The following is a 15550-nucleotide window of genomic DNA, read 5'->3' on the forward strand; positions in this document are numbered from 1 at the left end:
TCCGACGAAAACTACACTCTTTTTGTATAAAGGCACTATGGTGCAGCTTTCAACTCAATTCATAGTGAGGTATCATTTAGAATATGTATTGTGAGTGTAAACAAATCGGATATTTGCTTATAAATTTTGTAGAGCCAGAGATTAATGTATGCCTGAACATTTGGGCCACAAATCACACCTTTGAGGCTGCTAAATTGCGGTCATAATTTGTAAATAATACGCTGATATGATTTCTGGTACCTTCCCGACAGAAGAATACAAATGATATATGAATGCTGCTCTGACAAGTTGTAAAGCTAAAGGACTCACAAATGAAATTCAAAGTTTTATTTGATTCTCAAGTAATGTCTCAATGATCATTTTACGCTCAACTGGCTGTAGCGTTTATTTTACTTTTCATTTTTGACTGTCTGTTTGTGAAATAGTGTACTTTTGATCTGCTCGTAAAACAAAGACTGAATTCCCTGTGCCCTTCTGTCGAAATAAAACACGTGCACTGGGTGTAATATCCAGTGTTTATGTTCAAAATCGAATTTTGTCTTGACTGCCATTTATATGCGATATCATTGGATATTGTACACTATATATTCTGTTAGGAAATCTAACACATTTTAATTCAACAAACTCTTGTTGAAAGGCTAATTAGTACTCACCCCGGGGAAGTTAAATAAAAAAAATCCTAACGCGAATTATATCCAGAACCTTCTTACGAAAATGTTCACGTTGTATTTACACTAATATCGGAATATCTAAAAAAATATACTCTTCTTGCAGTTCATGATGGGCTGTTACACTCCTGAATTTGGACACCTGTTGCGGTCGTTCAATTTCGTCTTTTATATTCTCTGTTTGAAGTTTGCGGGGTTTCATGTACTTGGTTTGTTTACTGTTTTTCAATTCCTTGTTTAGGTTTATGTTTGATTTAAAATAACCTTTCAGACAGCAGAGCGTATTTCGCTGAACAAAATCACTTTTTTGCAAAGATTCATTCATTTTTTTAATCTACTAAAGCAAGGTTAATAATATTGGTTAAGTTCACGGTTTAGCATTACAAGCAGTCGGAACAGAAAAACAAAACATAAATGTTATCAAAAAAACTAATACGTTCAAGACATACGTATAAGTAGTTTCTGATTTTCAATATTAGGTGTGCTTTGGACAAACAAAACGATAATTGTGCTTTTAGATAGCAGATAAATCCTTGGTAGAGTGCAGTAAGTCAATATTAAAATTTTTGCGTCCAATTAGCAATGAGAAATCAGGCAGATAATAAATCATTAAACATGTTCACCATGTTGATTAAGCGTCTTTGGTCCTTTTAGTAATGAACGATTTTAATACCACAACCAAAAATTAAAAATTGATAAAACAATTAAGGATGGTACGTTGCGGCAAATTGGAGTTTTTCCAGGCAAGCTTTACCGAATATTATCTTATCTATTTCAAAATTCTATTAGGAAATAGCTATGCTTCTTCTTCCACAAGTCTTCAACAGTCCTTTATAAATCTGAATGTATCGTTGTCGACATGGGCATATACCATTTTGAAAAGAAACAAACTCGATTTTGGTCCCGGTCTATTAATGGTTCTCCCTCTCAACGTACAAGACGAACACCTTGAAACAGCCAATCGGATCGAACAAAAAGTAATAAGGACTGTAATGGGTATATCGCTTGATTAAACAAAATCTTCTATCGTGTTATCGCTGTTTTTCCAACGAGGTCCTTCATTGCATTGAATTTTAATAAGCTATCAAATATGCTTTTTCCCAACAAAAAATAATAGGTATGAGCGACATGATGATTGGCTAAACCATGGAGGTGAAAGAGGCTAAGGCAGCTGTAAATAATTCAGGATGCGGAAATATTAATATTTGTAGGGTCTGAAAAATCGGAAAGACAATTATGCGTCATTCTCAAATAAAATGGAAAGTCAAATGATCATCAGAAGGGCGGCAAATTTTATTGTTTTGGTAAAGAGGGATTATAATGAACCAATGACAAAATCCTGTGACGTGCTTTGCATGTCCAAGAGTTTTGTTAGACAACGGCCCCTTTAAACGTTTTTTTATTCTTTCCTAGTCGTGGGCAAAACTTTCCAATGCCAAGATTCGATACTTGCACGCCGCGCCGTATACTGACATGAGAACGGTCATGAGTGAAAGGACAAACTAAAGCTATCGCTGCAAGGTACTAGGTATCATGATATGCAATCAAGGTGTATAGTGCGCGGCGTACTTAAACTTTTGTTCCAATTTTCCTCAATGAAACTGTTAACCATTCTCTTACCAAATCAAGAAAACAATCAGGGGTCACCATACAAAGTTTGGTCCCGGTGAAATTCAAAATAGCTGTCTTCCCTGTGTTTACTCCAAATGGAAAAAATAAATTTTGGATTTTCGGAAAGTTAGACGGTGAAAATGTTTCTTAGTCCACGAGCTTCAAAGTGAGCCTCAACAACTCTAGATCAGAAAAGAATTGTAAAATTTGGGTAGCCAACTATCTCCCCACTTAACATAGATACAATGCGCGTGAAATTTGAGGACGAGGTATACAACTGAACAGACTCGTGCCCATGTAATAATCATTGGCCTAATCATAATGTTCTCGGATAATGCGTACACATGTATCAATCTAGATGTCATGATTATACATCTTGTTATCCGCCTCGTCGTAGCAGAAACATGTCCATACAGAAATAGGAAATCGGAAATGACAACTGGGCAAATAGCGTTTCATGTACAGTTTTGTAAAGTGGACATAACACTGCACAGAGACCTAAGTCGTAGGAAAAACTAAGCATTTACGTTAACGTTTCCAAATGTAATACTGATTCCATAGGCAACAAAGTACAATCTTCAAAAGGGATTTTTACCAATTTATCTACATGTAGTTCGCGTTTAAAATACATTCATTTCGAAACGGAGTAAAAAGCGAAAATGGAATCTTTTAAAAATTGAAGCTAAGCCCAATTCCTATTTTCTATTGGACGAATAAATAAATTGAAATATTTAAAATGTTTCGCTGATCCTTGACAATCGAATTAAGGCATATTTTAATATTGTGTTTTGAAATTATATCATATCTTTATTTTGAACCTTGGCTCACCAGACATCACTCAAATCGTGTGTCACGAATCCATTTCGCAGAAGGTTAAACTTAGGGCGTATTTAGCGAGTCGGAAAAATGATTGAAATGATGAATTACGCACGACATAATTAAAATAATATGACGCACGGCAAGGGACGGTAAAATTGCTTGGTCTCAGTACTTTATCTCATCGTTTTTTCATTGAGCTTGAAAGTATTTCCTCTAAACCTGTGCGAGGGCCACCTTGTGACACTGGCTTTTAGCATTTCAGTTGTTTGACTCTACTCGTATTTGTTGTCCAGATTTTTTCTCGGTCATTTACGTTTTACAAGTGTCGTAAACACATACGGAAAATAAAAAATATTTTATTATACAATAGCGGAGAACGAGATGTTCAAACATACAAGGCCTCCATAAGATTTCAGATGCCAACTTTAACTCAGTACAAGTCAGGTAAGGTCACCATAATGTCAGCGTCTGTTTAGGGGCCTCTGTACGGAAATTTGTAAGCAAACGTCGGCTAGCCATTTAGAAGCACGGGATCTTTGAGTAAAAAAACATGAGCAATCTTTGGATGTATCATCTAGACTGCTCTCCGGGATTATGCAAACCATACGTACATTTTCCTCAACAATACCGCTTGCAAAGAATGCTGCCGGTTATAAACTGTTATTTATCGCTGAATTTGTTTCGCTCGAACTTGATTCAGTGATTAAGCAGGCGTAAAAAAACAAAACAGTAAAAAACCAAACCAAACCAAACAAAAAAACAAAACAAACAGAAAAAAATGAAAAATGATCGGGCACCATTCCCATTATTGAAACATCCCAAGTTGTGAGTAATTACTAGTGTTTGTTCCTGCGTCTGCCGTTGCCGTCATAGATAGCCTGATTTTAATCCCATGGTGAAACTATATGTTAGCTACTGACAACAACCATCCTTTGCGCATTAAAAGTAACAAACGATGATCATCTTCGTTCATTGATTAACAATTTGTCATTTTTCCCTTTTAATTAGTTTTCTTTTCTGTATTGTACTTATTATCAAGGGAATATTTTGTTTTAATTTTGTTTGAATACATTAATCGTGTTTTGTTTCTTCGCCTCAATGAACGCCTCATTGTATAAATATAACTTCATGCATGCATGCCTGCAAGATGTAAAACATTTCAAGACATGATTGCTGACCGACAAGCGGGGTTACTGAACTATAGAGGATATTTCAGACCGGCAGATTAAAAATTCCACGAAATGAGATAATCCATAGTTACTACCGAATTAAGGTGATGCTATGAAAGGATCTTCCGACCCTAGATTATGCATAAAATATTGCTCCGCACATACAAGTAGTTTCAAAGTGTCTCATAAGAACGTTTTACTACAACTATACTTCAGGTGTTTTGGGATCACTGTATTTAACAATTGAATGTCACACAGCGCCGGAGATTAGACAAAAAACTATAATGTTTAAGGAGTGTGCATCTCTCAGGCTACGACATGGCAGTCCTCGTTTCTTGTTTTTTGTCCTCGTTTTCTTCCTAAAATGCCTTGAATTTGGTAAGTAAAATGAGGTATAACTTGCTTAAGTCAGACATTAACACATATGTCACACCAATTAATTCAATCTCGTACATACTGAGTGCTGCAATTTAGTGAGCTATAAAGCAGTTACCATAGTAACAGACGCCAAAAATTAACACAAAAACCTTGTGCGAATAAATTTCAAGATCAGTGACAGCGAGCTTGAAATGGCATAATCGATGATTTCAAATTGTTTATGTATGTCTTACTGGACAATATGTCTGTAAAAAGTTTAGAAAATCCAGTATACATTTGAAAAAGCCATACTACATTTAAGTTCTTGCAATATATTATAAACAATTATCTATAAATTCCTTAAGATAAATACAACAATTAGTGCTTCAATTCCTCGTGACAAAAATAGCCAGTGCAAAGTGAATAAGTGACTTCGAGAAAATATTTTTATAGAGAATAACATGAATTGAAAAATCCCTAGTATCAATTGTACACTTAAAAAGAGTAATTAACTGTTGAATTTCACAAACGTAATGTTGAAACCTCTCAACGTAGAAGCAGAAGCAGTAGATAGGACAGTACTTCTGCCCTCCTTACTTTACATCTTTAGTGAGCTCATTTATTCTTTGTGCTCATCTCACCTGCCCGTTCATATTTATACAGCTACCTCCCGTAGACATTTTAATGTAAAATTTGTTAATGTATTCCATTAGCTAGTTACGTTTGCAATATTTTTGCGTTAACATAGTTTAGGAGGGCTGCTTTCTTGGTAAACCCTGATAACCAGACGCTCCCTCTATTAGTATTAAGTTCTTTAAACACAGTACACTACCACTATCGTTTTATGAACCTGTTTGTCGACGATGGTCATATACAGAAATGAATAAAATAATGTATTTAAGACAGCGTGGTAGGTTTTATTACTGTCGATATTGAACGTTGAAGTAGCATTTGAAAAGCGATCTTTTTGCTCCAATTTTAAGAATGCCACAATAAATGAACAAACTAACAACAGAGTAATCGCACTCGAAAAGTTACATAACATACTACAATATAATAAAAATGTTTCAATATTAAACTGACTCCGACATTATATGCATCATCAGCATATGAAAGTAGGCCTTATGCCATTTCTTTTGCTGTTGAGTAGGTGTTGGTTTTAAGGCTCTCCAGGCTACAGAGCAACAAACGTTGTAAGATGATTGCACAAACATATCGTGGAATGGACGTTGGATAGTGGGGATACCTGAAAGGCAATAAATAAAACAATGATTTTCGTAAACAAGTTATTTTTCGCATATAGGATTGTCAAATGTACAACACAAGGAAGACTATTACCCCGAATTGTAAATGCATGCACTGCATAGACGTAGTTTGCATTTATCATTGCATAGAGAATGTATCAGAAGAGTACACGGATGTATAGATACGTGGACTGACAATTGACCGTCTACATCGAAAAGACCACATTCATACACACGCATACATACGCACATGTACATACAGATACACATGTACATACTAGGGGTACCAACCTTACATCCACTGCTTTGCCAGGTTTTTGTTTTGTCAACAGAATAACTGCATCTGTGATTGGTGGTCGACACTTTGAACTCGACTCCATTGCCTGCAATGTAAAATGCGAATATGTTAATTAACGTGCTGGCTTAATTTCATTGGCATTTTAAGTGGGTGTTTCATTGGGTAGATTGAAATTATGTCGAATGGTACAAGCGGATAGTTATGTTAAATTGTCTCTAATTGAAGGAAACTTCCATATCATTATCACTGTGTTGGGCCTGGTCTGCAAATCAGATCAAATGTTACAAACTACTTTTGGCAGAATGGAAGCGTCAGGAATAGTTGCAATATTTCGGCCACGTGAAAACTGGAAATATTTGAATTGTTCAATACCTAATTTGTTATAACTGCCTTTCCTCATAATTTGGCAGTTATAAATTCACTCTGGAATAAATGACAATCTAAACGTTGAGTTTATTTTGATACAGCAATAAGACACTAAATCGATAAGTATGTATACCATGTAAAGAGCCAAGGAAATTGCTCGCTTGGAGGTAAGAATAACAAAGTATACTAAGCGTAAGTTCTTTGAAACATGACATACGCAACACAAAACTGGATACGGGTTTGCTTTTTTGTTGGTTAAAAACATTCGTGTTTGTCTTTGGAAGCAAAACGATTGCAAGGAGCATAATTAGAACATCGACACTTACTGTATACGAGGTCAAAGCTGATATTGTATCGTCCTGTTCCGGTTCCGATTTCTTCTGGTATGAAGATATTATTAATATTGCCATTGAAAATGGCTTTCTTTGAAACCTGAAAACTACTGTGATCTTCAGAATTTTCAGGCAGTACGGCTGACACATTAGCCGTGAAGTTCTCAAAAACAGGAACAGAGGCTTCAAGCATTATTTGAATGGCATGATAGGGTTTGGAATTCTGAAAAACAAAAACAAAGGAAAGACAAGTAGGATTTATAAAAATGAACTGAAGACATAATTTTTTTTATCTAAAGGCTCATCCTCAAGAAAAATATATGTGCAAAATTTTCACCTTTTATCAGATATAAATGTGTTTGTCATGATGAAGGGTAGACTTATTAGAGTGTGACAAATATGCACCCTGGATATACACTGAGAGGACTATTAAAAATGAACAAAAAATAAAGAACCTGAAATACTTACTTCAATCTCAAACACGTAATGCGTAGCCGCGTTATTGTTACTATGCTCCCGCCCTATCACCAAGGTTTCATTCAGCGGTTTAGGGCGATTGCCAAGCCATATCTGTATGTCCTGCGTGGTATTTTTTACTGAAATTGATAAGAGTTTGCGCAGTTTTTCATAAAAATACCCGAAAACTACAGTAAGAAACTCATTCAATCTAAAACCGACCAATAACAGCCGATCATCTAGTTTGCGTTTTTGCTAATTCAACTTTCGCGGCTTCATTGATCGTTTAAGTTTAATTCAAAAGGAAAATAAATGTAAAACATCTTTGAACTGTGTATTTTCTATAAACAGGAGCCGATGTACCCGTATAGCACTTTTTCCGAAGTAAAGGTTAGACCGTGATGACTCAGCAAAATCTTAATGAACGAAGCCCAATATAAATGAAGAGGTGTGTTATATCCCAGTAGGTCCAACCTGAAGACTATCACAAAATACTACGTATTTCTTTGAAGCAAGGTATCCTTATAACATCCAGATAAAGTGTATCCAAATAGATATAAATAAATTCTCTTAAACGGCAAATAAAACGGCCTTTCCTGATTAATATATTCAACGGAATAACGATTGTGGTTTTATTAAAGAGTTTGAGATGACTGCCAAATCAAAACTTTATGAACGAAATTGCAGATAGACCGGTTTTACCGCCAGGCCTGACACAAGGAAAGACAAGGCTTGTGGTGGTGGACTGCTAGGCGTGAGGAGGCATCGGCCACATTCATATTCAAAGTAGGGATAACGGGCCACCAGAAGCAAAACTGAAATAGTTCAAGGCCTTAAAAAAGAGCAAGATCTTATACAAACGGAGGTCCTATCTCATGGTCACTATCAGCGGAGATGTTAAATTATATATATATATATATATATATATATATATATATATATATATATATATATATATATATATATATATATATATTATATATATATATATTATTTATATAAGCGTTATAAATAATAACACAAATTACTTCAAATACATAGTAACAATATATGTTACTTAAGTTTCATGCACTCTGCAATCTTCAGACAGAAGATCCTGCAATCTTCTGTCTGAAGATTGCAGGATGCATGAAACTTAAGTAACAGATATTATTAATTTGTACTTGATGTAATTTGTCTTATTATGTTATTATATATATATATATATATATATATATATATATATATATATATATATATATATATATATATATATATATATATATATATATATATATATATATATATATACTTCAAAATAGGTGAAATTGCCGACTGGTCTAATTTTAAGAAAGTGCTGATTCCACACATCATATGTCTATTATCCATCAAGCGCAATAAATGTCGACGCAATATCATATCGTGTGTATGAAAGACAATTTTACAGGCCTTTTAATTCTGATACAATGTATTATTTCTTCATCATCTGTCTAAATACCTGTATCCTGTGCGAGAATATCTGGCTTTGTATTGATCATTCCTGCCTTGGTGTATTGAATTTAGTTTTGTCAACATTATCACCGTGCGTCATAAGTAATATACAGATGCCCGAAAACGGAAATACGCAACAATGCTGTACGTACAGCGTCATAACATATGCGTGTTGACTGAGGGCAACAACGTATACGTTTGTTTCCCAAGGGCCAGTGTCGCAAGATTTCAGTCCTGGGATGATAGAGACCAGAGGCAGAAAGAAAGAGGGTGTTTTAGTGACCTCAGAGACAGAAAACATACACTTTTACACGAATACGGATTACAAAGGGTGTCTTGTGAGGCACCACATCAATTTTAGTTACTAAATCGATATATTTTTCTGCAATCACTCGACATTGTCGAAGATGTCACTATTCAGTTGTTGCGTCAATATTTATATTTTCTACTATGTACGCATGCGGAAATGCCGCTCTCAAACTAACTCCTGGACTGCTAACTGATCGAGGCTTCGTTTATACGGCTGGGACGTTTAAAGTTTACCTAAAAGTTTTGGAAATTTACTCGAAATTGCAATAATAAGTGACTTCCAGTTTGTCCGATACTGGCAGAGGTCATGAAACGTCTTCAAAGTAGACTTTACGCACATCATTGTGCATCTATAATACATATGACCACACTCACAAAGTAGAAAAATGCATCAGATCAAGCACACATTCAAAAATTATTGTAGCACATGAACTAAACTTGATATGTAGTGTGTATGTGACCGTAGTGTGAAAAGAGTTTTCATGCCAGCCTCGGCCAAGCTGGAAGTCAACGATAACTGTTACAAAGGCAAGCAGACTTTCAACAATTTGAAGTAAATTTTAAAATGTTCCAGCCGTCTACATGGAGAAATACAATAATGTATGTTCGGATCCAAATGACAACCAGATATGAACTGAAAATGCTCCCGTGTTTTAGTATACTGCAGTTATCTGTAAATTGATAATTTTGCCACAAGCGTGCAACTTCATTGAAATAGTAGCCGTTATAATCAACATCATGAACAATATTCACCACAATTCATTCAAAGTATACAACTGAAATAAAATATTAAATTTCCTTTACTGTCGTGATTGTATCACCACTTTATCTAGCGAGAGTAATTACCTTTAGTCAAGTCCTCCTAGCTTTATATACCAAATTGTAAAAGCTTATTAGATAAGCAAATTATCAATAAGTTGACATGAAAATGTAAAATATCTTTTACTCATAAAATATTTTTGTCTCATTAATATACATAATATGTTTCATAACTTTTGTAGCGTCTTATGTCCCTATATAAATGGAAAAGTTAGTTAAATATGCAAATTTGTAACTAGATGTTGTAAAAATGCTAAATAATTTTCAGTAATATGTTATCAGAGTATCGTCATTGTATATAGCATGTTTTATCAACTTTGATCTATTCAGATATAAATCCATAATAAATAAAGTTCATTAAATATGCAAATGTTATTAGTTTAACTAAAAACGCTCGAACAACTTTCGTGAACATTATATCGTGATATCTCAAATTTACATATCAAGTTTTGTTAACTTTGATTAAATCAATGCAGATACATATATCCCTACAAAGGGAAGGTCGCGAAATATGCAAATTATTAATTAGCTGATCTAAACTTGCTGAATGACTTTAATTATTGTCATATCATCGTATCTTCATTGTACGAAGCAAGTTTCGTCAACTTTGATCGAGTTAATTGAGATATGTACCCCTAAATTAGTAATTAGCCGTGGTAAAAGAGCTAAATGGCTTTCAGAAATGTTACGTTAGAGTATATGCAATGTACTGAAGTTTCGTCAACTTTAATGAAGTCAATGCAGATATATGTCCCCAATAAAGAAAGTGCTAATCAGCAATTAGTTAAATGTAATCCCTTAGTATCTTTCGTCTCTGCTACATACTAATGTGATGAGCATTTGTAGCAGTTCTCGTCAAATTTTATCCAACCGTTGTCAATGTATATCCGTTTTTCTACAATCATTTATTATGCAAATAAGCATAAAATATGCAAGGTACACCCCAAAAACAAATCACTTCTTGCCGTTTGCAAACTGAATTGATGTACCAGATTTGATTCTTGTCCGAATGGCCATTTTGGAAATACTGGCCAAAAGAAAGACAGACGGACAGACAGACAGACAGACAGACAGACAGACATCGCTACAACATTAGCTCACATGAGTAAACACGTGGGTTAAAATGTTTTAACCAGTAACTGGAAGTATTAAACTGGTAAGAAACGTCCAAAAATGACGTACGCTGCGTGAAATTGACGATCAAGACAGTCTCTTTTGATTAGGCACCAGACATACCTTTAAGCTCTTGGCCGGTTTCGTTTTTGAACGACAAAGTCAATATATCAGTTGAAAATTGCTGCTGGGTTAAATTTGTAATTCGGTGCACATCAGCCGCCAATCGAGATATCTAAAAGATGAAGAAAACGTCCTGATAATCTGGTAGGTCATGAACCATGAGTATAAGTTGTAAGTGTCACTACATATTATCGTAAATGTAATGACATCAGCGCCGGCAGGTAATGTTTGTGTTTTCGGATCAAACATACGATCAAATTTCTTTTCTGATAAAATAAGTTGGTTTCAACACTATGCTCTATTACAAACCTCAAAAGAATTCCAGGTCAGTACACACATTGTATAACGCATTCCATATTTCAAATTTACCAAATCATTCTTTACTTTTCGTATGTTGAGTGTTTAAATATAGCTCGTTTTAAAAACTACATTTTTGAGTCTGATGATTGGCAATTTGTTTGAAATCGGCACCTAAGATGATTCCGTTGATACCGTAGGCTACGAATTCTAATTTTCCAGAAATCATTACGTCGAATTTAATCTGATAAGATAATAACAGGCACGTACCATTCTATTCATAATTAAGCTCCGACGTAGATGTGGGAAGATGTGTTCCACTGAAGGAATTTGAACTCCAGTGTGAGGACCAACCATGATAGTGCAATTCGTCAGATCCTGTATTGTGTTCTTTTCCAAATTCAAAACGAGAGAAGGGGTCTTGAGTACGACAGTGCCCCCACTAGTCATTTTGCTGAATAAAACCTCAGCAAGATTATCATAAATTGTCGCAAGGGTTTCGGTGTAGTGCCTCTTCAATTCTACATCAATTCCTTCACTGGCATTCGACAAGACGGCGTCTGTGATGTCTTGTATTTTGTTTAGTGTTCCTGTCAATACATGAGAAAATACTCTAATTGTTTTAATCACGTTTGTTGAGTATACATCAATCATGCGATCGATTGCATCTAATGATGTTATGCTTTTTGGTTTTAATAATCGCCCACCGATGACATACAGGTTTTAATATCTCGGACCAATGCGTTTCATGTCAGCGTACGTTGATCCTCCCCCTTTCGTCGATTCTATTTGTTTAGTTGTAAATAGAAATTAAACATACAGTGTTCATAAACTAACCATACACAGACATAGTACTTATGTGTTGCAAGAACGCAATATTCATACACACGCATATTGACTTGTCAAATATTACAAAAGCACAGACAAACAAAACATTACATACCTTGAGCCAATATAATGCTCGCGTTCAACGTGAAATTTTCCGCGGAAAGTTGCAGGACGTATCGATTTATTTCATCAATGCTCTACCAAGGAAATCGAAACAGTATGATTACATGTCAAAGAAATGGCGAGATTACAATGACGATGATAATTGTGTTATGCATATAGACGGTAATGGTAACGGTTTGAGCGCGGAGGTGGTGGCATATTTGAGTTTCAAGATGAAGTTACAAGTTAAATAGTACACACCTTGAAATCCTGACTTAAACTTTTGTCCAAAATTTAGTTTTCGCCATAGGGTTGACGCAGGGATGGCGGACGTTTTGAATTTGAAGTTATGTAAATATTAGGTAATTGATTCTCTAGCGAATAATTTTGCTCAGTGACCCATGATTTGTATGATTGATGTAGAAAGGGTGTGGTATCAGTTTCCTGAAGTATATTTTAAGCAAAGGTTTAACGTTTAAATCTTTCAAAAGATGCCTGCTATCTCAAATTCAAAAACAACTTGTCACATTGCAGTAGATATTTTCTTAAAATGGAACATATTGCTTGCAGTTTGAAACGGCGAGTCGGTTTAAAATTCACACTCTGCAATTAACCCACGTCTTCATGCAAACAATCAACTTCACGTATGATTGACATGTTCTTTTTATTACCTGTGATATCTTCAGAGATTCAGCGCCTGTTGTGTGATAAGGGGAAGCCGAGACGGTCAATTCATCATGTATATTACCTATATATAACAAGTAGAATTGAAAATGTGAGGATATATATAAAACATAGTTGTGACATATTGTTTGTTGGTGACAGTTATTATAAATATAGGCCGAATTCAACGATAAAAGTGGGCAGAATCACAAAAGTTCTGGAAATGATTGTATAGGTTTCGAGAATCAATTGTTATTACACGTGTTGTCGTATTCGTGGACCTTGATGAATACGAAAATCTGTTGACGTATGAGGAATAATACCCATGGAAATCAATAAAAACATGATATTTTATATATGTATGTTCATCATGAATAACAAGTAGCATAGCGACTGACATAGCTCCGCTGTCACATGAAATTCTGTCAAAATTTTTAACAAACCCAACTAAGATCACCTGAAGGAACCTGCATACCAAATTTCAAAACCATCAGATCAGCAATTTCAGAGAATAAGTCAATTGATGACGGACGACAGAGACACGGACGGTCGATTGACGATGACTGACAGTCAGCCTGTCTAATTTGCTTCGACTCGCCGAGAGAAGAGTTTACACCAGGCCTTCAATGGCATTTGTGCCATTCGATTCTACGCGATGAACCAATTATTAAAAGTTACTGAGCGTTCCGATAATATAGCACAAAATTGATTCAAGTAAAAAGTAATTATATCTCTAACTAAAGTTTCGTGCAAAACATTTCAGTTATATATATATATATATATATATATATATATATATATATATATATATATATATATATATATACATGGTTACTATATAAATAAATACCTGTTTCCTCGCAAAGGACATTATTTTTTTGGATACAAGATACTGATCTCCAACCGTCATTCCGACCAAATCTGAAAATAAATACATATCAAAATATAATCTATAAGCGTCAACTCCAGATAAGCTAGTTTTATTGAAATTAAGAACCAAAAAGATGGTATAAAACAATAGAAATATGCTTTTGGAACTATAGGATTTTAGGCTAGTAAGCTGACTTTGATAGAGCTGCTGATAATTTTTGGGTGGCCTTTCAATGTATTGCGATGAGTCGTTGGTAAAAATTTGGATTATTATGCGAACAGCTAAAGGCTGCGAGACGTCAAGTAAGCCCGAATGTCTCTTGAACGATAAAATGTTCGCAGATTCAGCGATTCAAAGATTTTATGGTAAATTTGGCAATACGATAAAGGCCAAAAACCTAAGTGCGTATGCTCACTTACGTGAAGAATAAGCTTAAGCAGGGATAACTGCCATCGTCATAAAAACTGACGGGGTCTGTACGTCACAACCGAACCATCTCTCGCTATCACTTCACCCGAAGTATCATCGATATAAGCATCTATCCAACAAAGCCGTTCTGTTGGTCTCATCATACCTCCTACAGTGTCCAAGGCTTCGAGATATTGTGCGTTCCCATTGATTCGTGCCAAACGAAGGCCAACCCGTTGACAGAGTTCATGTGCCTTTGTGTTGTGCCTTGCACTCATGAAGACCAGTTCCGACGAACCTGTCATTAAAGTCAAACAAAGAGTGGGTTTCCTCTTGCTGGCTTCAATGTGGCTTGAACCAAACGGGGGAATAACATTAAGGTACAGTATTATAAATAACGGGATATATCTACGACCTACAAAGACAGAATAAAATAATGCTTAAGCATGAGGTCGAACAATCACCTAGACAGAAAAAATCCACCATACAAAAATACTTTTCGAGGGTTCTCTGCGTCGTAAATAGAGTTTGAGAAACGGATACGAAAGCCGATGCAAAATCTTGCACTGGCCGGATGTGAACTGAAAATAATTAATTTATTTTGCCGTCAATTTCACATTCCTGTTTGGCAGCAAAGTGTACGTGTACGAAATGGACATAAGCAATAAAATTACAAGACGCAGAAAAATGTCCCTGACAAAACATGTTTTATAAGAACGATGACTTACTTGCATTTTCGCAAAAGTGATGGAAATTACCACTGCAAGTAACACTTTTCCAGGCGGCTCCTCTGTAAACATGAGTATGGTAAATTTGGTATAACTATTTATCTTGTCATATATATATATATATATATATATATATATATATATATATATATATATATATATATATATATATATATATATATATATGCGTGTGTGTGTATGTGCGTGTGTATGTATACGATATGCAATTGCAATTGCAAGATTTTGAGTGTCAAGAATTCTACAAGTATTTACATATAAAAATATTGAGTTGAATAAAACAGGTAACTAAACCTAGTGTGATGGAATTGAAGTACCTTATGATTGAAAATACTATATGGAATTCAATAGGGAAACTTACACTATAGTAACACAGTCGTTTTCGTTCAGGCTTGTATCAGCAGCAAATGGCTTGTAGCTGAGTTCTATGCCATCACTCGTCTTCACCTGATTTTCATCAGTCGTAACATGAGCGTCAATC

At 35.0% G+C, this 15550-nt stretch overlaps 1 protein-coding gene across 1 annotated transcript; it reads right to left on the bottom strand.

Moving 5' to 3' along the window:
- Positions 1–5697: 5697 nt before the first annotated feature.
- LOC139122321 (uncharacterized) lies at positions 5698–14364 on the bottom strand. The gene is made up of 10 exons (XM_070687716.1): positions 14335–14364; positions 13895–13965; positions 13053–13129; positions 12395–12476; positions 11722–12041; positions 11155–11266; positions 7333–7460; positions 6859–7087; positions 6165–6251; positions 5698–5870 (listed from the first exon to the last, which is right to left on the bottom strand). The coding sequence occupies exons 5-10, from the start codon at positions 11899–11901 to the stop codon at positions 5698–5700; spliced, it is 909 nt and encodes a 302-aa protein (XP_070543817.1). The 5' UTR covers positions 11902–12041; positions 12395–12476; positions 13053–13129; positions 13895–13965; positions 14335–14364.
- Between the last annotated feature and the right edge of the window lie 1186 nt (positions 14365–15550).

This window comes from Ptychodera flava, chromosome 22, assembly GCF_041260155.1.
Source record: "Ptychodera flava strain L36383 chromosome 22, AS_Pfla_20210202, whole genome shotgun sequence".
Classification (NCBI taxonomy): domain Eukaryota; kingdom Metazoa; phylum Hemichordata; class Enteropneusta; family Ptychoderidae; genus Ptychodera; species Ptychodera flava.